Source organism: Myotis myotis, unplaced genomic scaffold (genome assembly GCF_014108235.1).
Source record: "Myotis myotis isolate mMyoMyo1 unplaced genomic scaffold, mMyoMyo1.p scaffold_m19_p_6, whole genome shotgun sequence".
Classification (NCBI taxonomy): domain Eukaryota; kingdom Metazoa; phylum Chordata; class Mammalia; order Chiroptera; family Vespertilionidae; genus Myotis; species Myotis myotis.
The window spans coordinates 82,954,740-82,978,020 of record NW_023416368.1 but is presented as its reverse complement, the minus strand read 5'-3'; the positions used below and the strand labels follow the sequence as shown (position 1 = coordinate 82,978,020).

At 42.9% G+C, this 23,281-nt stretch overlaps 1 protein-coding gene across 1 annotated transcript; it reads left to right on the top strand.

The window, feature by feature from the left end:
• The first annotated feature begins 442 nt into the window (after window positions 1-442).
• On the top strand, window positions 443-15,172 carry LOC118658538 (cyclin-Y-like protein 1). The gene is made up of 7 exons (XM_036314051.1): window positions 443-677; window positions 2,450-2,475; window positions 4,521-4,621; window positions 6,814-6,876; window positions 12,231-12,282; window positions 13,355-13,474; window positions 14,999-15,172. The coding sequence occupies exons 1-7, from the start codon at window positions 443-445 to the stop codon at window positions 15,170-15,172; spliced, it is 771 nt and encodes a 256-aa protein (XP_036169944.1).
• The last annotated feature ends 8,109 nt before the right edge of the window (window positions 15,173-23,281 follow it).

The window sequence follows — 23,281 nt, the reverse complement described above, 5'->3', positions numbered from 1 at the left end:
TTGGTCCCTTGTAACCAGGTAACTGCGGAACGTGTTCTGATTGGCTGGCAGCAGCCAGGACAACAGACTTCAGTTGAGAAGCAACTGTGGCAGGAGAAGGAGCTTTGGCTGTGCTCTCTTCCCACTGTGGTTGTAGCTCTCAGCGCTTGTCGGATCCCGATCCATTTTCAACAAGTCGTGTTGGTTGCTGTCCTCACAAACAAGTCATCCAGAGAGGTGCAGTTTCGGGGGGTGGCTGGGCCCTGAGCCCCACCTAGGGCCAGGCAGCCCAGAGGCCAAGCAAACAGTGGGTGAGCCCTACCTGCTTGTGCGGTGAAGCCTTGGGGCTGCCTGCAGGCCTAGCCTTCCTTGGCGGGAGGGACTGTTGAGGGTTGTGGGTGGGGGGAGGCGGGGAGCGGGGTGTGAGCGAATCAGCAACACCAGGGAGGAGAGGAGGTGAACCATGGGCAACTCCAAGAGTTGCTGCCTGAAGGCCAGTCCCAGTCCCAGCGCCAGCGCCAAGCTGGGTGGGGGCTCCAGGCGCGTTAAGTCAAAGCGTGAGTCTGAGGCTCATGAGGCAGCTGCTAGGGACACAGGGGCAGTAGAAACAGTGCCTGCTGCCCCGAAGTCTGAGTCAACTTGCGGAGCCCTCAAGCGCCACCACCTGAAGAACAGCAGCGCCCCGGTGACGCCCCAAGGTAAGAAGCAGCAATTCCCTTCTGCTCTTTGGGGTACCTCTGTCCCCCGCTGCCCCTACAGTCCCCTGGGAGGGACTCACTGCCTGGGGCTCCTTCCAGCTGGAGCCAGCTTTCCTAGGGATGGACACCTGGTCCGCACCCCTGCTGCTTTCCCCCTTGCGGCCGGATGTGTTTCCCTCTTTACTACCTGAGCAGCAAGGTCGGATTTGGACCCTCCTGCTTGCCTGCTGACCTTCCTCAATGCTTTGTTCAATTGAGTTTACCTGCTGGAAAGGCACACGTGACCAGGTGTTTCAGTTGATTAGGACAGAAGTACAAGGAATGAGGGTTCCATTGTATTGGAAATGATGCCGCACAATAAAGCATGGGGTGTCCTGTGTGTGTGTTTTTCTTGTTTTAAGCTAATCGCTTTTGGTTCGGATGGCTGTGTTTGTCAGTTCCTTCCAGAGCCATGGGTGCCTCACAGTAGAGCGGAGACAGTAAAGGAAAAGCTACGCCCTGGCCCTCTCTTCACTCAGAAGGGACTGTTTCTGTGGTGCCAATCCCACACCATAGGAGGCAGTGTGGGAAACAGCACAGCCAAGACTCTATTCAGAGCTTTTATTCTTCTCCTGGCCTTTGTGACAGCAAAATGACGCTGGGTGCTGTAGCCATGTGCAATGAAGGTTACCATGCTCATTTTCGTTCTAAAAATATTTTTAAAAATAGTTTATTAAAACCGAACTGGTTTGGCTCAGTGGATAGAGCATTGGCCTGCACTTAAGAGTCCTGGGTCCAATCCCAGTCAAGGGCACATACCTCGGTTGCAGGCTTCCCCCCAGCCTGGGCCCTGGTCAGGGCTTGTGCAGGAGACAACCAACTGATGTGTTTCCCTCACATTGATGTTTCTCTCTGTCTTTCCCTCTCTCTCCCACTCTCTCTAAAAAGCAACGGATAAAATATCCTCGGGTGAGGATTAAATAAAAGAAAGAAAGAAAAAATTAGTTTATTGATTTTTGGAGGGAGAGGGAGAGAGAGAAAACATTGATGTGAGAGAGTAACATGGATTTGCTGCGTCCTGCCCGCCCCCCCCCCCCCCCCCCAGCAGGGACTGAGCCCAAAACACAGGCATGTCCCCTTGACCACGAATGAAACTGGTCAACCTTTTGGTGCAGGGGACGATGCCCAACAAACTGTGCAACACCAGCCAGGGCTACTAAGGCAGCACTCATTTTAAAATGTACATTTAAATAGGTTACTTTCCAATTGAGTAAAGACCCATTGGTTTTTAGTGAGGTATTTTGGTTGATTACCAATAAGTGGTTCTGGACATTTCCAGGGAGGCTCATGAGCCTGGGGACTGGTGCCTGGCCAGAAACTGGTTCTCAGAGCGTCAACTCTTAGATCCTGGTGGTTCAAGTGAGATGGGTATAAATGTACAATCAGACACCAATACTGGGTAGAGGTTCAGATCTGCTACAGGTAAACTTCTTCATCAGCTTCGTTTCTCACCTGGTCTGAATTGATTTGCCCTTTTCTTCTGTACATGGAGAGCCTTTCATTTGTGCCTAATATAGGTGATACGTTAGGTCAAAAAGTAACACTAAGTTTTTAGATTTTACTTTGGGGTGCTTATCTTTCCAGGTATTCCAAATTATAAATTTTGTTGTAAAGTATTTAAAATGAAATAAAATTTTGCTCATTGTATATGTGGTAGTTTCTCAGATAACAAACCCTTGTTATTTTCTATGGCATTTGTATCAGAATTGATCAGTTCATTTGTTTTTTCTTAGAGCAAGACAAGAGGAAGAACAATGATGTAAGTAAACAGTTGAAGAGTTAAATAAGAAATTAATAGTTTGATATAAAAGTTGTCTGCTGTGATTCCTAACAAGTGTAATGGACAGATACCAATAGCACGGACCTCATTTGTAGGTGTTCTCAACCTCCTCTATTTTCCTAATTATTCTAGATTGAAGGATAATTTATTCCTTCAAATAGTGATATTTTTCAAAAAAATATATGGTCTGGAACTTCTGATTAATAAGGAAAAAGTGGCTTTGCAGTGAAACCATTAAAACAAGCAAAATGGTGTTTATACAATCTATGGATCTTTCTGATTATAGGCTGCTGGCATTGTTAAAATGCTCTGTGTTTTAAAAGGCATCAAGTAGATTATTGCCCTGCCCGATCTCTTGTGCATTTGTGGGGGATGCTGATGGGGAAGTATGACCGCATGAAGAAAGCTATTTTCTATGAAATGAGGAAGGATGGCTTATCTGCATTAGTTTTTAAAAAGAACAAAATCAAGCATATTAAGTTATTAGTATTTTCTGATATTCAAAAATGCTACTGTTATTCTCAGCTATTTACTATGATTCGTGATTGGCCTTATTTTAAGGAAGAGAATTGTCAAAAACATAGTTCAGGCTATGTCAGTATTTGATTATTGCTGAATTGTTGGGCTCTTTGCAAATCAATGGATACTTCTCAAATCAATGGGTACTGCTAAAGTGTGTTAAGGATAGTGTTTTCTCTAAAGGTTCTCAAACATTTTATTGTCACCTCTCTAGTACCACTGCAGATAAATTCTAAATTGTATCTGCAGTAAGATTTATCTCCCAGATGTAAACGATTTAAAAAACTTGTTGCCCTAGCTGGTTTGGCTCAGTGGATACAGCATTGGCCTGCAGTCTGAGGGGTCCCAGGTTTGATTCCGGCCACGGGCACATGCTAGGGTTGCAGACTCAATCCCCAGTGAGGGGCGTGCAGGAGGCAGCCAATCAAATATTCTCATCATCATTGATATTTCTAGCTCTCTATTCCTCTATCTTCCTCTCTGAAATAAAAAAATATATATATTAAAAAAAAAAACTTGACAAGTACTCGAACTGCTAATCTGTCCCAGGTTCTATGGTCAGCAACTGGAGGCCGGAGAGAAGTCAGAGTCCTCCCTTCCCTAGAGAAGCGTAGGTTCCTATGAGGGGGACACCCTGGAGGCAGTTGATGCCGTGTGACAAGTGGTCACTCAGATGTGGGCGTGTGCAGGAGAGAAGCTGGGTGGTGTGCTGCTGGGGAGGGTGTCCTGGAGGTAGGTGGGGAGGAGTGGAGCTGCTGGACAAGGAAGAAGAGGCCTCCTTGGAAGCAGAGAGAGCAGCCTGAGGGCCAGGATGGGGGGGAGTGTCAGATGGCCAAGAGAACAGAATGGAAACCATTCTCTGGGGTTCTCGCTTGAGAAATGTAATGATAGTCTTCCTTAAACATGAAGTGAGAGTTGAATTCTGAAAGTTGTTTTATCTGGTTTTGGGGAAAGTGAGGCTCAGAGAGACCTGTGGCCCCCAGCTTGTTAGCAAATGGGCAGCCCTGACGCACACACACACCTGTGACCAAACATGCTTGTTTGTCTCTTTGAATTAATATTCATTGTTGGCTTTCATTTACTGTAATAAAATGGTCGTGAATTTTTATTATTTAATGCATTGCATTTAAGTGCAATAAATGAACAAGAGAAATAGGAAACCTTAGCTAGGTTTGCTCTCTTAAGGAAGAAAAACACTGAAGTCTAATTCTAAACGTTTTACACTATTATAAAGGGCATTTTTAATAGGGGTTGGGCAGGTTTGATGACAGGTACTTATGAAAGGGAATACTTTATAAGCCATTCCTCAAATCTCGTCTGTAGAAGTTAGATTATCTGTTGGGTTTACATAGAGCCGCACATGATCTCACACTCAAGCAGTTCATGGGCTGTAAGAAAACCCTTAATGCTTAATTGTTTGACATTTTAACCAAGAGAAAGAACAGACACTTTTATAGGTTCAGCAGACGCACGGTGACATTTGCCTCTCTTTCCCTCTACGTCAGGAATGTCCAGGGCGCCTCACTAAAGGATATGGGTCGTGTCCGACAGTGTTTCCCTCTGACGATACCATCAGGCAGCCAGACTTTAAAACCATCATCCAGTCGTGAGTACCACTAGGTGGCCGCAGGCTGAGTGACAGACCCCCTTCTGCTGAGAGCATCCTACTGATCCATAGTTTCAGCCACTTTGTGGTCCTTCTCAGTAACCAGGTTAAGAAACTGGTGTCTATTATTTATTGATTTCAAGGACCTAAATATGAAATTTCAATTTCCATGTAACCAGTAGAGTGGATGGAAGAAGGGAAAACCAGTTAGCAAATATATGAAATCCCCCCAAAATATCATGTGTGTTTTTCTGTTTTTAAGGCATTTTTGACCATAATGGAAGGGAGAAGGGCTTTTTATTGGGTGTTTCTATTAAAACGTATTTCTTTATGGGACATAGGCCTAAAACAGTGCACAGCACTTTAGAAGCTATTCTTGCAAGAAGGAATAGTTTCTCCCCCACTGGCACCAGAGTGTGTCTGCATTACAAGTTAATTGGATTTTGACAGATTTTCCCATCATACATTTTTCTACACTATGTTTGTATTAAAATTTACTTTTCCTCTACCCCCAAAGTGGGATGTATCACATCAGTCTTTAAGGAACAACTTTTCAAGCTAATTCCTTTTTAGGTAAAATTTGTTCAACTGAAGTTTTAATTTAATAGATATATAAAATTTAATTATATATGTATACATATGTATAAATACATCTTCAAGACACAGCATCTTGTGGACCGGTGCATGAAATTCGTGCACATTAAAAGGAGATTAATTAGAGGAAATATTTTAATATTGCTATTTGCCCTTTCTCTATAATAGAAGTGTCAGAGATGAAAGAAAATTAGTAAAATGTATATGAAAATCTTCCTCCTGTCAGAGTCAGGGGCGCACCATGGGACCCAGAGTCAAGTCCCTACCGACCCACGTGCGCTTCAAAATCACATGAGATCCAGACCCAGCGACCCCCCCACCCCCACCATTGGGCTAGGTCCAGACCCTGACAGTCCCACCCTTGTCAAGCCCTGCTGGGCAGGGGGTGCAGCCCCAGGGCCCCCAGACCAGGCTGGAGCGGGGGGGCACGCCTTGAGGTCCCCTGCCAAGTTCCATGGGGGCCGGGAGGGGGGTCGCAGCCTCAGGTCCCTGCTGATTGCTCATTAAGGCTCTTTACGGGAACTCTGCTTCCACTGTGGGTGCAATCATCTTTGTGGTGGTGACAGTCAATTTGCATATTCCTCTCTAATATATAGGAGATATATAACAAAAGAAAAAGGTGAAAGAAGTAATTTTTGGACACGTAGACTTAGACAGGTTTATACTTAAACAACCATGAACAGTGTTATGATGATGAAAAGTATTTATTAGTTGCCCCATAGTCTGCCATGGGAGATGAACCTTAAAAACACCCTAAGATGAAAACTCTAAGCTTATTTAAGAGAGACAATGCATATTCTGTCCAGCTTCCTGGCTCCCATGGGGTTGTCCAAGGTACATTCTCAGTGTCTGGAATAGGAGGGCTGATTCTCCAGAACACGGTTTAGGAAATGCTCCCTGACAGTATTAGTATATTCACCTTTAATTGTATTTTCAGCCTGAAAAGGATAAGTAGCTTTAAAACGTCATTTTCAAAATGTGCCATCTTTGTGCTAATTAAATTATTAGTAACGTCTACTTTAGTTAAAAAACAGCAAGTTCACAATTATAATAATATAACTTTCTTCTCTCACTTATAACAGTAGTTGAGATCAAATTGTGTTTCAGCAAAAGCTGAGCCCCATCTCTCTCTCTCAACTCCTGAGCTTTGGGACCTATTGAGTAATCACTGAATGTTTGTATTCAGCCAAGACACTAAATCCTGGAGTAAAGAATAACACCACTCAACTTTGGATGCATTCTGTAGCTTCTTTTGAATTCAAAAGATTCTGATGTTACAGAATAATTCAAACGTAGTTGTAAAGGTTAGCCTTGCTCAGACAAGTAGGTTTCGTGCTTCTTTCTCCAAAGTCTAATTTAGGAAGTACAGTAAATTTTCATTTGCTGTCCTCCCGTTTGAAAATGGTCATTCAGAGCCACGCCCGCCCGCTTCTGCTGCAATTAGACAGATGTATGAGGTTTTTCCTGGGGATGGACCCTAGATTTCAGCAGGACCCATGGAGAGGCAAACGCTTTATGTAAATTAGCATCACATCATAATTTGCCTCAGAATGGAAACAGTTTGGACTTCTTTTTTTTTTTTTTTTTTTTTTTTTAAGCTGTGTGGCCGAACTTCTTGATAGTAAAATACGAGGAAAACGGGTGGTGGGCGGCGATCTAAAGTAAAGCCCTGTTAGGACTCAGGGCCAGTGCTGCAAGGCGCTTTCACATGGGGTGGGGTGGTGCTCAGCCGCCGCCCAGCTCAGGGGAGGCCCTGCTGTTTGTAACCAGTTCCCAGCCTCTGAGGACGCCATTTGCCTTCCATTTCCATCTTCAAGAACTTGAACCAGCATCTTATTAATCCTTTAATCCAGTGGTTCTCAACCTTCCTAATGCTGCGACCCTTTAATACAGTTCCTCATGTTGTGGTGACCCCCCAACCGTGAAATTATTTTCGTTGCTAGTTCATAACTGTAATTTTGCTACTGTTATGAATGGTCATGTTAATATCTGAGATGCAGGATGTATTTTCATTGTTACAAACTGAACATAATTAAAGCATAGTGATTAATCACAACAATAAAATGTAATTATATATGTGTTTTCTGATGGTCTCAGGGGACCCCTGTGAAAGGGTCCTTCGACCCCCAAAGGGGTCACGACCCACAGGTTGAGAACCGCTGCTTTAAACTCTGGGGAGAATCTTTCAGTTCTTACACGCAGATGTGCATCCCTTTTATTAAAAACAAACAAACAGTGCTGATAGCAGGCAGTGTGTTTAAACTGCTTTGCAAATATGATGTATGGTAGGAATGTCTTTTAGGAGGAAACACTCAACCCTTGGGGCAGGGATGTGTCTGTTTCCGTGTTAATCAAGGGGAAGGTTAACCAGGCGCACCTGCAGCAGATGACCTGGCGGGTCTGGTCTGGTTGGTTTTTCTTTTAGAAAGTAAAGGCCTCACAGGCCAGGCTTGTTCTTCTCTCCTCTGGGAGCGGAACCCATGATCCAGGGCAAGGAATTTGCAGGTGCTGATCCCTTCGGAATGCGCATGACTTGCCCAAGGAATCTGAGAAATGACGCAAATAAGCTGCCCTACTTTAGAGTAGTCATTCGATCTAAATATGTCAATCCTAACTTTTTTATTCTCAGATGTGATTGATGATGTGTATATTCTTACTTTTTCTTCTAACGGGCATGTGTATCCTTGTGGACATTTTGGAGAGAGCTTTTTCTGGGACTCTCCCATTTACAGACTCTTTCTACGCTTTTACGATGCGGTTCCCTGCTTTTCACAGATTGCTGAGACGAATGTATTTCTGCTTTCTTCTTATGGTAGGATGACAGCAAAAATAGCTCACTGAGCTGTCAGTTTTACCAGTTAGATAAGACACTTTCTTTATTACGGTTTCAGGGACGATCTTTTCAGGCTATTTCTCAGTTATTCTAAGAGCCAAATTTTGTAAAATGTCCATCAGGAATGTCCGTCTCAGACGCCCTTTGTGTAGCCTAGGCCTTAGGCATCCCCGCGCAGGAATGTTCCCGTTCCCAGAGCAACCGTCGCCATGGACCGACTCTCGCACATGCTTCTCAGAGTTTTGGCTTCTGCTGATGACTGGTTCTTTCTCACTGTCCACTCTGGGGACTGCTTGGTTCTGTCATATCCCCTTTGCGTTTGGTGACCTGGCAGATTCTCTCTTCCATAGCAGCTCACCTTCTCCTGGTCCCTTCTATGGAGCCAGGTTTCCAGTCACAGTCAAGTGGAAACAAAATTATTAAACTCAGTTCTCCTCTTCCAAAAAAAAAAAAAGAAGAAAAAAGAAAGAAAGGAAGGAAGGAAGGAAGGAAGGAAGGAAGGAAGGAAGGAAGGAAGGAAGGAAGAGAGAAAGAGAGAAAGAGAGAAAGAGAGAAAGAGAGAAAGAGAGAAAGAAAGAAAGAAAGAAAGAAAGAAAGAAAGAAAGAAAGAAAGAAAGAAAGAAAGAAAGAAAGAAAGAAAATGGTCATGCAGTAGATTCACTGTTGGGGAAGTGAGGGTTTACTGAGAAAATTCATAGAGCTAATTGAGTTTTAAGGATGATTTTGAAAAATGTGCATCATGATACATTGTTCCCAATGGGGTGCAGTCTTTACTGGAATCACTTACCCAACTTTTCTAAAAATGTTTGTCTCTAAATACATGCACTTCACCACCATCCCCAACAGTCTCTCAATGTCACAACCTCTGACAAGCTGAGGAAAACTGTGAGGCATGATTACATTTAATCTACTTTGGAAATAAATGTTATTAATTTTACACGGTGAAGCATTGCGATGCGTGTTAGCATTGCTTGTGCCAGGATAACTAAATCTACTGATGTGTTGGGCTCTTACACTTGCTGCTCAATTTCCTAATAATTATGTAAAAGTGATGTTAAACTTTTGTTGGCACAGAGCGTTTTATTTAATTGTAGGAAAATAATGGAAATGTGTGTGTAGGTAGATAGTGAAATAAATCAACTGAAACGCAGGCCTCACAGCTTTTTTAAAAGCATAACAACTACTGTATGGCTTAAATTTAAGTATGTGCACAAATACATATAACATGTACAGGATGCAAGGTCGTATGGGTACAAGGGCAGATGATGGGGGAGTGAGTACTAACATGTACAGGGTGGGGCCAAGGTAGGTGTACAGTCTCGAGTCTGTGAAATAGCAAAATAGCTAAAACAAGGGCAAAGTGCCCATATGATACTGATGGGAATGAAGATTTCAAGACCACTGGGCAGCTGGGATGGTCTTCCCGCTCCGCCCCCCCCACCCCAACCCATTAACAATTGTCCTCAAACCTAACATAATAAAATCAATTGTTACAATTCTTTTTTCTTCCACAGCATGACTTTGTGCATATATCACATCATAAAGTACAGGTGAGTTTTAAAACCTGTATTGTTATTCTAGCTAGTAAATGTATAACATATCAAATTGAGTGTTAGGTAGTCGCTGTAGACATTTTTGAAGAGAGCTTTAGAGTACTTTTTATTATATTATGAGAGGCCCGGTGCACAGATCGTGCACAGGTAGGGTCCAGCCGGCGGGCCCCAATCAGGGCCAGTTGGGCGGGGCCAGCCACGGGAGAGACCCCGGGTGGTTGGTGGACCAGCCCTGCCCCCTGGTCAAACTCTGGTTGAGCTCCTGGTCGAGGGGACAATTTGCATGGTACCCTTTTATTGTATAGGATTAAAGTGAATGAATTGTTTTTGTCTTAAGACCCATAACACTTGAGTTATTGAGGATCCCAAAGAGTATTTGTTTATGTGGATTATTTGCTATTTACTGTATTAGAAATTAAAATGGAGCTTTAAAAAATAAGTCCACTGTATTTTTAAACAGTTTTTATAGCATTACTGAAATTCTGAGCTGGATAATCCTTTGTTGTGGCAGATGGTCTTGCCCACTACAGGGTATAATATGCAAGACAATATGAAAAATAATTATTTTCCGCACCAAAATTTGAGTGGACATGTGTCATTAATTTACATTTTTGCAAATTTTTTAAATGTCTGGCTTAAGAGAAGACACCTGATTCTCATGGATATTCTGTCTGCAATCATTTGTCATTACTTCAGTCATCTTAATCCTTTGCTTTGAAGAAGTGTTAGGAAGACCCAGCCTCATGTAGCTATCTGGCTAGAAAAAGCTGTATTTACAAAGACTCAGATAATTGTGATTATCCTTTGACATTGGACCAAAAGTCCACAACTGCTGGTATTTTAAATTAGGTACAATGGAAATTTACATTATACCCATGAACTTACAGTAGGTACTCTGTTAAGTTCGTACCGATTGATCTATCTTGTAAACCAAAGGAATCTTTCACTTCTACATTATTTTATGATAACGTTAGTCATTTGGAGAGTATTGGTCCACTTTCTTACTACAGTGTCCGTACCTCCATTTTGTGAGTATCACCACCAATCTTGCCAGAAAAATCTCTAAGTATTGAAAAGCTGCCCAGCAGACAAAGCAAGGCACACATTGTTTCCCTGGTCGAATAGCTCAGTTGGTTTGAGCGTTGTCCTCAGATGTCAAAATCATGATTTTGATCCACGGTCAGGGCACATACAAGAAATAATCAATGAATGTGTAAAATTAAGTGGATCAATAAACCGATGTGTCTCTTTTTCTCTCTCACCCCCTGCCACCTCTTATTCTATTTCTCTGAAACAAAAACGAAGAACAAGAAAGACAGTCCATGTTTTCCCAAATCCTGATTGTTAGCTTGATAGCTTGATAAATGTACAGTTTACTTTCCTTGATGGGACAGGCTCACTGTTTATGTTTTGCGAGAATGGCAGGTGTATTCTCAGGTAAAGATGTAATTCTAAGGAAAGAGTGGCTTGTTCTGCTCACAGCTAAGTCATGAGCGCTTCTCCTTAGCAAAACCACATCTCAGTGTGCAGAAGTGCGTAATGCCCACTCTCCCCCTGTTGAGAAGGTGAAAACAGGATCCACGTTTCATAATACTCTTCCTTTTTATCAAGGACGTCCTGAAGTGAGGCAGAATTAGTTTTGAACTGCAAGTGGCAGTGAAGAATACACTGACTGCTAGCACAGTGTGGTACCACTGCCTTCATCCATGCTCACACACCAGTTTTGATCATCTTTGATTTTATACAACATTTCAAAAGTCGGTGTAGACTCAGGCAATGCCTCAATATTCCTCTAGCATGAGTGTTGACCGCATGGGCCTCCTGAGAAATAGGGCAGTGGTTCTCAACCTTCTGGCCCTTTAAGTACAGTTCCTCATGTTGGGACCCAACCATAAAACGATTTTCGTTGCTACTTCATAACTGTAATGTTGCTACTGTTATGAATCGTAATGTAAGTATTTGATCTGCAGGATGGTCTTAGGCGACCCCTGTGAAAAGGGTCGTTCAACTGCCAAAGGGGTCGCGACCCACAGGTTGAGAACCGCTGGTCTAGGGGAACCTAACCCCAGTGGCCGGCAGAGCTCACTTGTTCCAATGAGCAGAGTGTTTTAGTGCGGAGAACATTGCAGTCAAAAGACTGGTCACTTTTAAAATAGAAAGGCACCTTTTTAATTCAAACCTTTAACAGATACAAGAACAAATTCACAATAAGAATGTAATACAGGAAACTTAACAAGTGGAAAAACAGGAAATAAACATGAATGTCATATCCACATGAATTAAAATTCTAAACACATTGTAGCCCAGCACTACTGCTTTATAAAGTGTTCTTGTGTATTCCAGTGTGAGCTGGAGGGATGGAACCATATTTGGTGTACCAGCATTGCCTGTCAGGGAGGGTCAGTGGTTTTGAAGGCAACTCTCGCTGGTCATTGCAGAAAACATCGCACAGGGTTTGATGTACTGAGCAAAAAGAAGTCAGGAAACCCTCTTACAGAGTCAGTTTGTCAGACTGCTCTGTGGGAAGTTAAGCTTCCCCCTGAACCCCGTCTCCACTCCTAGATGATGTGTTGCTGAGAGACTAACATTTCCTGAGTAAGGTTCTCAAATGCATATTCTTGTTTTACAGAGTTGGACGTAAATCAATCGATATTTTCAATGAGAGAAAGCACCCCTTCAGAGTAAGTGTCAGTTTTATTGAGGTTCTATCTGTCTCTCCTACTGTGGTGTTTATTTCATACTGGTCTGCTTTGAAATGAATTATCAGAAGAAAACGACTCCCTCCAGCTTGAAGTCAAAATCATCTTCTTTTCAGTCTTCTCCCCACTGCATGTTGTCTCTAATGATTTTACAAAAGGAGGCTTGCGTGAGGGCCACGTCAGTAAGAACTGAGCCACAGCTTTGTATAGTCAGGGAGCTAAAGTGAGTAAATGTGCCCCAAATGAGTAAGTGTATCTTTCTTAAAGAAACATTTCAGGAGCACCAAACAATATAAATGTCTGTAAATAGACCTACAAGGTCTGTTAAGACTCTTTGAAAAAACTGAGGCAACTACTTAAATTTTAAACCAATTAAAATGAGAGGATTTCCTGCTTCCCTCCTCTGAAGCTCTGCAGCGACATGTAGCTGGTGCCTCCTGGGGAGCACGGCACAGCCAGAGTCTCGGGGTCACAGGAACATGAACATGTGTTTTCAGAGCTGGTTGCAGAGAAGAGTGACATGGGGTCAACATGCCTGTGAGCCTAAACATGGTATACATTTCGGTAGACTTCTGTGGGCGGGGGGAGGGAGAAACATACATAACTGTATGCAGGTTGTCTGTATCTGTGTTCAGTAACCGGTGAGTATAGAATCAGTGTTGTTTAAGATCATTGTTTATACCTCAAAGACTAATAGAGCCCTAGCTGGTTTGGCTCAGTGGATAGAGCGCTGGCCTGCGGACTGAAGGGTCCCGGGTTCAATTCTGGTCAAGGGCACATGCCTGGGTTGTGGGCCCCATCCCCAGTAGGGGGTGTGCAGGAGGCAGCTGATCAAAGATTCTCTCTCATCATTGACGTTTCTATCTCACTCTCCTTCTCCCTTCCTCTCTGAAATAAAAAAAAAAGTGTCATTATTTTTTAAAAAGGCTAAAAGACATGTCACCTAATCAAAATTATTTTAGGGACAGGTGGGCAAAGTAGAAGGCTGCTAGCATGAGAGCTCTTATGTATTTTCCTTCAGTGGGTATTTGTATTGCCTTTTTTCTCTTTTCAGCACGAAATACTTACAACGGACCACTTTCTGCATGACCCTGAACTGAAGAGTGTCTACAGATTTGTCTGTGCCCTTTTCAGTGCTGAACACCTCACCGCTGAATGTGCGATTGTGACCTTGGTAAGACAGCTCTTCCAGGGGCTGCTTCTCTGTCCCAAGCACAGGCGATGGTCCAGCTTTGCACATCAAAGCAGATTCCTGACATGATCCTCAGAACTTTATTAAGAGAAGCTATGAAAGGGAGTAAGCCACACACAGTGGAGCTAAATAATCGTTGGGATTGAAAGTGTTACCATTGCAGTTTCCATCACAAACAATTGCTATTAAAGACATGAGGGGAGGTTTCGGTTTCTTCCCCCAACTCCCCACCCAACCCCAAGAGCTTATATTCTAGTGGGGAAGACATACGTAGTTTTTTAATGAGTGTTTTTAAAGAGATGAACGCTTCAGGTGGTGTGAGCACCAAGAAGATAAAGCAGGATGAAGAGATAAGGTGATCACAGGGATTTACTCTTTTAGGCAGCAAGGTCAGAAGAGCCTCTTTAAAGAGGAAACATTGGAACCGTGACCTGGCTGAGCTGAGGAAGATGAGCTCTGGCCTTGTGGGCAGGGGGCCCGAGGCACGCTTCTGAGACGGGCACAGGGTTTGTGTGTTCAGGGAACAGTGAGGTGTGGCCGTGTGGTCAGAGTGTGGGATGAGGAAAGAAGATGAGGTCAGAGACGGGCAATATCCTATCTCATAGGGCCTGGAGGCTTGCAGGCCATGGGAAGAAGTTACATTAGATTTGCCTGATGGGAAACCTTTGGCAGACATAGAGTTGGGGGTGAAGTGCTCTCAAGGAAAGAGGCTACTCTGGTTCCCTGGGGAGAAGAGAGTGTTGTTGGAAGTCCGAGTGGAGGCAGTAAAGTCAGGAGTCAGTAAGAGTCATACAGGTGAGAGGTGCCCAATGCACTGGCAAGCGGTCAGGTTCCCACGGAGAAGGGGAGGCCAGACCTGCTAGCAGATCGGAGCAGGCTGGCTCAAGTGGAGGTTTTTGGTCCCAGCAACTAGGCAAGTGGCCGTGCCCCCTCTGCTATTAGGGATGGCGGGGGAGTGGGCAGTGAGATGAAGAGCTCTGTTCATATTGTGAAGGCTCCGATGCCCTTAGCAATAGCAGTTTCAGTGGCGTGACAGCGCCAGGGGCAGACTAAAGTGGTGAACGAGAGAATGGGATGGCCTCTGGCTTTGGCTGGCCAAGCAGTGTCTGTAGAACGTAAGGATAGAAGGAATTTCACCCTTGCCAGGTGGCTCAGTAGATAGTGCAGTAGCCCACACACCAAAGGGTCACGGGTTCGATTCCTGGTCAAGGACCCCCACCTGGATTGCACGTTCGATTCCTCTCCCAAAACAAGCAAGTGGGGGGGGGGGGGGGGGCAGCTAATGGATGTCTCTCTCATATAGATGTTTTTCTCTCTGTGAATATCTGTCTCTCCCCACCTCCCTTCCTTCCACTCTTTCTAAGAATCAATGAAAAAATATCCTCCCATGAGTTTTGGCAAAGAAAAAAAAGAATTTCAAAAATGGATCAAATCTGTCATTTCTAACACTTCTAATCAAGCATTTACACTGAGCTAAAGTGAAAGACCAGTGCTCTACTTTTGCAGATTTTCATGGAAAGGCTGTTGGACTATGCACATATTGACATGAATCCCACTAACTGGAGAAGAATACTTTTGGGATCCGCCCTTCTTGCCTATGAGTATTGGGACAAACAGACTGTGTGGGGCATGGACTACTGCCAGCTCATCAACAACATCATTACCGTCGATGACATGTGAGCGCTGCTCCCAAATTTCCTTCCCCACTTTATTGAGCTCACCCCTGTGGGCAGGCTCCCCTCTGCTCGGGCAGGGGCAGGGCGCTGAGCAGGGCAGGACGCAGCGCCACGTGGGAGAACACGGTTGGAGTCTGACTCCGTGCCCGTCAGAGGCCAAGTCCTAAAGGGGGCTTAGTCCAGCCAGCTCATCTATCTTTCATGTTTCTGCTTTTCATAGTTTAAAAAGTGCAGCCTGTCCTGTCAGGAGGATTAAGGTGAACAGAAACTTCCCTTTTGTCCTCTGCTGTTAGTCACATGCACTAGGTGGGGGATGGGTCCCCTTTCCCATCAAATGTGGCTGATTTAATTAATTAATTTATTTATACTCGAGGAATCCTTGTTGCCTCAAGAGTGTTGGCCCCTCAGATAGTAGTGGTGGCTTCCCATGGATCCCTTCACGGCGGTGGTGACGTGCCCGCTTCGTTTGTTGGTACCTCTCTACTTCCACAAGCCCCTTCCTGTGAAGGGCCTGGTGGAAATGCCTGCAAGTTGGTTAGGGCCCAGGAGCAGCCTACATCACTCCTTTCATCTGAACACTACAGCGGGCCCTGGTCAGTGAGCCAGGAGCACGAATCCACAGCTGCACTCAAGGGACTCTGAGCCCCCAAGTCAGCAGCAGGAGAGCAAAAGGGGGCGGTCACCTCTTCACACTCCTCCCAACTCCAAGTGCTGGGATGCAGGAGGGACCTCAAAGAGCTGCACCTGGTTTGATGGTTACAGTCTTAGTACAGCTGGGTAACCTTTACTTGTTTCAAAACACAATTTAGAGTCATTCTTGTAGCGCAGAGTGACATTTTTGTCGGTAGCCCAGATGACTGAAATGTTCTGTGTCGGTTTTGTCTCCTCCTCCTCCCCTAGGAATGAGATAGAACTATATTTTTTACGTTTAATTTGTTATAATACTCAGATCACTGGCAGAACGTATGCCAGATATTACTTTGACCTTCTAGCCATAGCCGAGAAACACAACGTGCACGATCTATTTGAACCTTTTTGCAAAGTAGAGAACAGAACCCAGAGGTAAGGCTGTGGAATCACTAAGTGGGGTTTTCTGTCTGTCACCTAAGCCAATATCTGTTGACAAATTCTGTGAAACAATGATTAGGAAAATGAAACGCTTTATAAAGTTAATACATTAAATAAGAGCTTTTTAACTCTTTCACATCATATATCTTTTATTTTTCACTATTGCAACTCCTCTTCTACTATGGTGCTGTTCTCAGAATGTCCACAAGAGGGCACTATTGCATCTAATCCCTTATTAGGGTGCTGTTTTCAGAATGTCCAAAAGACAGCACTATTGCAACACCTCCCTGCAAGGGCTAGAGCGCTCTAGGTCTATTATTTGGGTTTTCTTTTCAGTCTGGCAGAATTCATTACTAGGGTGTTGTTCTGAGAATGTCCACAGGAGGGCACTATTGCAACACCTCCCATATTAAGGTGCTGTACTCAGAATGTGCACAAGAGGGCACTATTGCAACCAGTCTGTTACTATGGTGCGATTCTCAGAATGTCCACTAGAGGCACTATTACAACACCTCCCTGCAAGGGCTAGAGCACTTGAGGTCTATCTTCCTGGTTTTCTTTTCAGACTGGCAGAATTCATTACTAGGGTGCTGTTCTCCGAATTTCCACAAGAGGGCACTATTGCAACACTGCACTGCAGGGCAAGAGCCCTCTAGAACTGTCATTTGGGTTTTCTTTTCAGGCTGGCACAATTGATTACTAGGGTGCTGTTCTAAGGATGTCCACAAGAGGGCACTATTGCAACACCTCCGTTACTGGGGTGCTGCTCTATGGATGTCCACAAGAGGGCACTATTGCAACACCTCCGTTACTAGGGTGCTGCTCTCAGAATGTCCAGAAGAGTCACTATTGAAACCTCGCCCTGCAGGAAAGAGCCCTCTAGGTCTCTCAGTAGGGTTTTCTTGAAAAAATTATTCACAACTGAATTGGACACATTTATAATGGGCGCTTTCTGTGGTACCTTCGTGGCACTTTAGAATAAAATGTGTTTCTACCATAATTATCATGCAAGTGAAATCGGTCCTTCTGATGCTTCAGTCATTAGACCTTCCCCACCTTCCAGTGAAGTTCAGCACATGCCCAGTTCATTACAGTTGGCTTGGAGTAGAGAGTAACTAGTGAAGATTGGCTAGAATTTGAACAGCTCACAAAACACTGATTGTGCCCAAGTGTCTGTTTAGTGTGTTTACGGAACAAATGTTCAGGCAACAGATGATACTGTTCTTTGCTATCATTGAGAACCCAAAATTTAAGTAATTCTAAATTCCCTTGCTCTGGCAATCTACTTATAGCCCTTAAGGGACTTCCCTTAGTGAATTTGCAGAAACAGGCATCCACAGAACCTAGCAGTGTAGACCTCAGCTACCCAAAGGGGCAGGAACTATGCGCTATGTAAAGGAGTGTGAACGTGTGGCTCTCAGTGATGCTTGTTTGAAAGGGTTGGAACCCGTTTATTTTTTAATTGTGCCTTCTTTGTATTTGGTTTCCTTTCCTAGGCTATTTCCAGAGGCAGTCAAGGAAAAGACCTGGGCAGACCTGCTATAGAAAGATCCCTTAATGCTGACAATGTTATTGGCATGCAACACACCAAAGCCATGCTCTCTAAAGAAAATCAGGGGTTGTAACATCATGAGACCCTCATCTACAAAAACTACAAAAATGCCACCTCTCCTTCTCAAAAGCAGTGGTAACAAGCAGTTAAAGAGATAAAGGAGGTCCCTGGCCGGCTTGCCTCAGTGGTTAGACCATCAGCCCATTCACCTCAGGGTCCTGGGTTCTATTCCCAGCCAAGAGTGTGTAACTGGGCTGCAGGTTTGATCCCTGTTCCCAGTCCAGTCCCATGTAATAGGAAACAGTTAATGTCTCTCTCATATAGATGTTTCTCTCTCTCTATCCTTCCTCCCCTCCCTGCCTTCTCCTGTCCCTCCCTCTCTTCATTCCCCCCTTTCCCTCTTTCTAGAAATTAATGGGAAAAATATCCTAGTGTGAGGATTAGCAAATTAATTAATTAATTAATTAATTAAAATTAAAAATAAAATACAAACCAGGAATAAACAAGAGGTTTCCCTCAAATCTTAGTGAAATTTTAAACTTTGATATTGTGTGCTTTGGCATCCAAGGCACCCCTGCAGAAGTATAAATGCTACAGAATTATAAAACACCATTTACAATTTAATTAGAAAACTTTGCCAGAGAGATCCTAGATGGCTGTTAGGAAAATGAGGGTAATCGCCACCTCCCACAGCGACAGCAAAATGACGACTAAGTTACAGGACAACCGTCAGCCAGCACCACCTGAAATCTGGCTGAATGGAAGTCCTACATCTAGAGAGTAAAGAAGATTGAGACTGGTAGGAGGGGTGAAGGCATGGAACTGGATGGCCTGGCGCCCATTAGAAGAGCAAAAAGAAAACAGATTCCAAAAATATGAAGATTGTGTAAGGAGCCCTAGGACAACTTCAGCCGTACCAACATTCACATCAGGGAGTGGCTGGAGGAGGAGACAGAGAGCAAGGTATTCAAAATCTACTTGAAGAAATAATGACGGAAAACTTCCCCTGCCTGGAAAAATAAATAGACTTACAAGTCCAGGAAGCACAGAGAGTCCCAAACAAGAAGAACCCAAGAGCCCCACACCAAGACACATCATAACTAAAATGCCAAGGGTTAAAGACAAAGAGAGAATCTTAAAAGCAGCAAGAGAAAAACAGTTACCTACCTACAAGGGAGCACCCATATGACTGTCTGATTTCTCAACAGAAACTTTGCCAGAAGGAGTTGCAAGAAATATTCAAAGTGATGGATAACAAGGATCTACAACTGAGATTACTCTACCCAGCAAAGCTCTCCTTTAGATTTGAAGGTCAGATGAAGAGCTTCACAGAGAAGAAAAAGCTAAAGGAGTTCATCACCACCAAGGAGGAGGACGAAGAGGAGGAGGGGCTGGGGGAGGGAGAGGGAGAATGGGGAGAAGAAATCAAAACAATGAACAATAAAATGGCAATAAATACAAAACTACCAACATAAAACTCAAAATAAACAAACAAGGAATCTACTGAACAAAATAAATTGATGAATAAAATAGAACCAGAGGCATGAAAACATGGAACAGACTGGGGAAACTCAGAGGAAAGGGGGCCGTGGGGGTGGGAAGAGATTATCCGAAGATCTCACCTGCCTATATGCATTACCTATGGACTCAGACAGTAGGGGGGTGAGGCCTGGGGCAGGGCAGGAACCGGGTGAAAGGGGACAATGAGGGGATAAAAGGGACATCTGAAGTACTCTCACCAATAAAAATTAAAAATACTAATAAAAGTTTAATTACATTTCTCTTAAACTGATTTAGTTTTGTATGTTGTAAATATTAAGCTTTTAATTTTCTGTTTCAGCCCCCTCGTGAAGATGGCAATGATTGGCTGGAACAAAGAAATTTAATATTTAAATATTAAACATTATATTGGTTTCAGCCATCATTGGATGAAAAAAAATAGTTTAATATTTAAATATTAAACATATCACACGTTTTTGATTCAGCTATCTTTGGTAGAAACAAAGATACTTAGTTTTAAATATTAAATTTTTGTTTCAGCCACAATTGGCTAAAAATATTAAAATTTTAAGAGTGAACATTTTTGTTTCTGCCAATATTTACATCTTTAAGAGGGGTCCAAAACGATTAACATTAAAAGCTAAATATTTAAAATTTGCCAAAATAAATAACTTTAAAAGAAATTTAAGCTCCCAAATGATGTTTTATAAATCTGTAGCATTTATACTTCAAGTGCCAAAGATTAAATTTCACTAAGTCTTTAAGGGAATACCTTGTATTTTTATGGAAATGTCCTCTTTTAAAAATAGTTCTTTGAAATGGCGATTCAAGGACCAAACTGGAATTATAACTAAAACATACAGGAGTGATTTTCAAACATTTTCATCTCATGGAATACGTAAACTAATTACAAAAATTCTGCGCACACACTAAAAAACATATTTTCTGCCTATCTGACAAAAACAACATATATAATTTTTATTCACTCACTCCAGACAATTTTTGGTCTGTTGGCTGTTGCTTTTTATTTTTATTTTATTTTATTTTATTTTGACAATCTAAGGGAAAAGAGGTCAGTGCTCCCTATTAAATAGTCAGGTATTGCATGTTGTAAATATTTTTGCAGCAAACAAGTTGAAAGTAATAGACCTAGAACAAAACTCAAAAACATATTAAACACACACACACACACACAAATATCCAGAGCCAACAATGTGAAATTCACAATGTCTGTCAGCCAATAAGAAAAACTCCCAGGCAGGGGGGCACGGGGTGGGGGGCGGGGAGGGGGGCCTGGGTGAGTGGAGAGGGGGTCCTCGCAATGGAAGAAAAAAGGGGACATCTGTGATACTTTCAACAATAAAGATAAATTTTTAAACATAAACAATACGCTTACCCACAAAAAAGGAAACAAACAAATAATCAAGGAAACAAAGAAAAAAAAGAAAGAAAACCTATCAGACACATAAAGAAGTAAGGAGAATATTATCTATAATCAGAAGAAAAATCAGTCAATTGAACAAGACAGCAGACAGGGACATTAAAAGAGTTGTCATAACCATGTAAGAAAGTATGGGCATGTTGAGCTGGGACAGGGAAGGAATAAAAAGACATGAGTCAAATCCCAGAGATGAAAGAGCTTGAGATGAAAACACAGAATGGGATTAACAGTCGACTAAATGCCATAGAAAGAAAAGATTAGTGAACGTAAATACATAACAGAAAACTACACAAAATAAGAGAGAAGACACAGAAAAATAACAGAGCATCAGTGAGCTATGGGCCAATTTAGAGCAGCCCAATATATATATAAAATTAGAATCCCCAAAGCAGGGTGCAAAAGGAGGAAATGGTGATACAAAATATTTTTCAAAATATTAACCAAAATGAAGACTGTGGAGCCACACCTATAAAGGGCTGAAGGAAAAATATTGTCAACATAGAAATCTTTTAATGATACAGACTTTTTTGTTATATAAAACCTGAGAATATTCCTCCCCTGCAAAACTGCACCACAAAATTGTGAAAAGAAGTCCCTCCCCCAGAAGAATGATGGGACCCAGAGAAATCTGATACTACTTGAGAGAAAGAAGGTCTCTAGGAACAATAACTAGAGGGGTAAATATAAAATCATTTTCTCATTTTAAAATGGCACCAAAATAAGAAAAATAAATGGGTTCTCTTTACCTGCTTCCTCGCCAACACTTGCATGATGGAAAGTTCTGGAAATGGATAGTAGTGATGGTTGCACAGCATTATAAATATATTTAGTGCCACCGAATTGTACACTTAACAAGGACTAAATGGTAGCTCTTTTTTACTTTAATTTTATTGTTGACACTTTTACAGCTGTCCCCATTCTGCCCTTTGCCCACCTCCACCCAGACCCCAGCCCCCATTCCTTCTGGCCATCTCCACCCTGTTGTCGGTGTCAGTGGGTTATGCACATATGTTCTTTGGTTAATACCTTCATCTTCTTTCATCCAGTCCCGCCTCCCCAATCCCTCTGCCAGCTGTCAGTCTGTTCCATGTACCCATGCTTCTGTCTCTGTTGTGTTCATCAGTTCATTTTGTTCATTAGATTCCACATGTGAGTGAGATCATATGGTATTCGTGTTCCTCTAACTGGCTCATTTCCCCTAGCGTACTAATCTCCAGGTCCACCCATGCTGTCACAAAAGGTAAGAAGTCCTTCTTTTTATGGCATGTAGTGTCCCATTGTGTAAATGTACACTTTGATCCACTCATCTACTGATGGGCACCTGGGCTGTTGCCTGGCCGGCGACCATCACCTCCTCCCCAACCCCGCCAGGGCCTTCGTTCCCAGGCTGGGACAGGAACCAGGGTGAGTGGTGGTGGACACGGCTCTTTCCCAGGCGGTCTGAGGGCCGGCTCCCTCCTTATGGCCAGCAGCCAACCTCCCATGCACCATCCCTCTCCCTGGCCATCAGTCCCTGATCGCTCCGGGTCTGATAGGCCCTGATCACCAGCCAGGCCTAGGGACCCCACCCATGCACGAATTCGTGCACCAGGCTCTAGTTTTTTAATAAAACTCCATAATGTTTTCCACAGTGACTGCATCAGTCTGCATTTCCTCCAACAGTACATAAGGGTTCCCTTTTATCCACATCCTCGCCAACACTTGTTTATTCATTTATTGATGATAGCCATTCTGGCAGGTGTGATGTGATACCTCATTGTGGTTTCAATTTGCATCTCTCTGATAACTAGTGACTTTATAGTATTTTTTTCATAAATCTATTAGCCATCTGTATGTCCTTTTTGGAGAAGTGTCTCTACAGGTCTTTTCCCATTTTTAAATTGAATTGTTTGTTTTCCTGGTGTTAAGTTGCATGAATTTTTTATATTTTTTGGAAATTAACCCTGTATCAGACATATTACTGGCAAATATGTTCTCCCATACAGGGGGTTCCCTTTTCCTTTTGTTGGTGGTCTCGTTTGCTGTGCAGGAGTTCTTTAGTTTGATGTAGTCCCATTTATTTATTTTTCCCTATGTTTCTCTGGCTCTAGGAGACATATAGGAAAAATGTTTCACTGCCTATGTAACAGGATTTTTATGGGTTTGCAACTTACATTTCAGTCTTTTATCCATTTTGAGTTTATTCTTGTGTACGGTGTGAGTTAGTGGTCTAGTTTCATATTTTTTGCCTGTACCTTTGCAATATGCCCAACACTAATTATTGAAGACACTCTTTTTATTCCATTGTATGCTTTTGCCTCCTTTGATAAATATTAATTGCGCTTAAAGGCGTGGGCACCCCACAGTTCCATTGATCTCTATGCCTATTCTTGTGCCAATGCCAGGCTGTTTTGATTATAGTGGCTTTGTAGTATGGTTTGATATCTGGTATTATGATCCCTCCAACTTTGTTCTTCCTCAAGGTTGTTAAGGCTATTTGGATCTTTTTTTGTTCCAAAGATAATTTTGGAATATCTGTTCTAGATCTGCAAAATATACCATTGATATTTTAA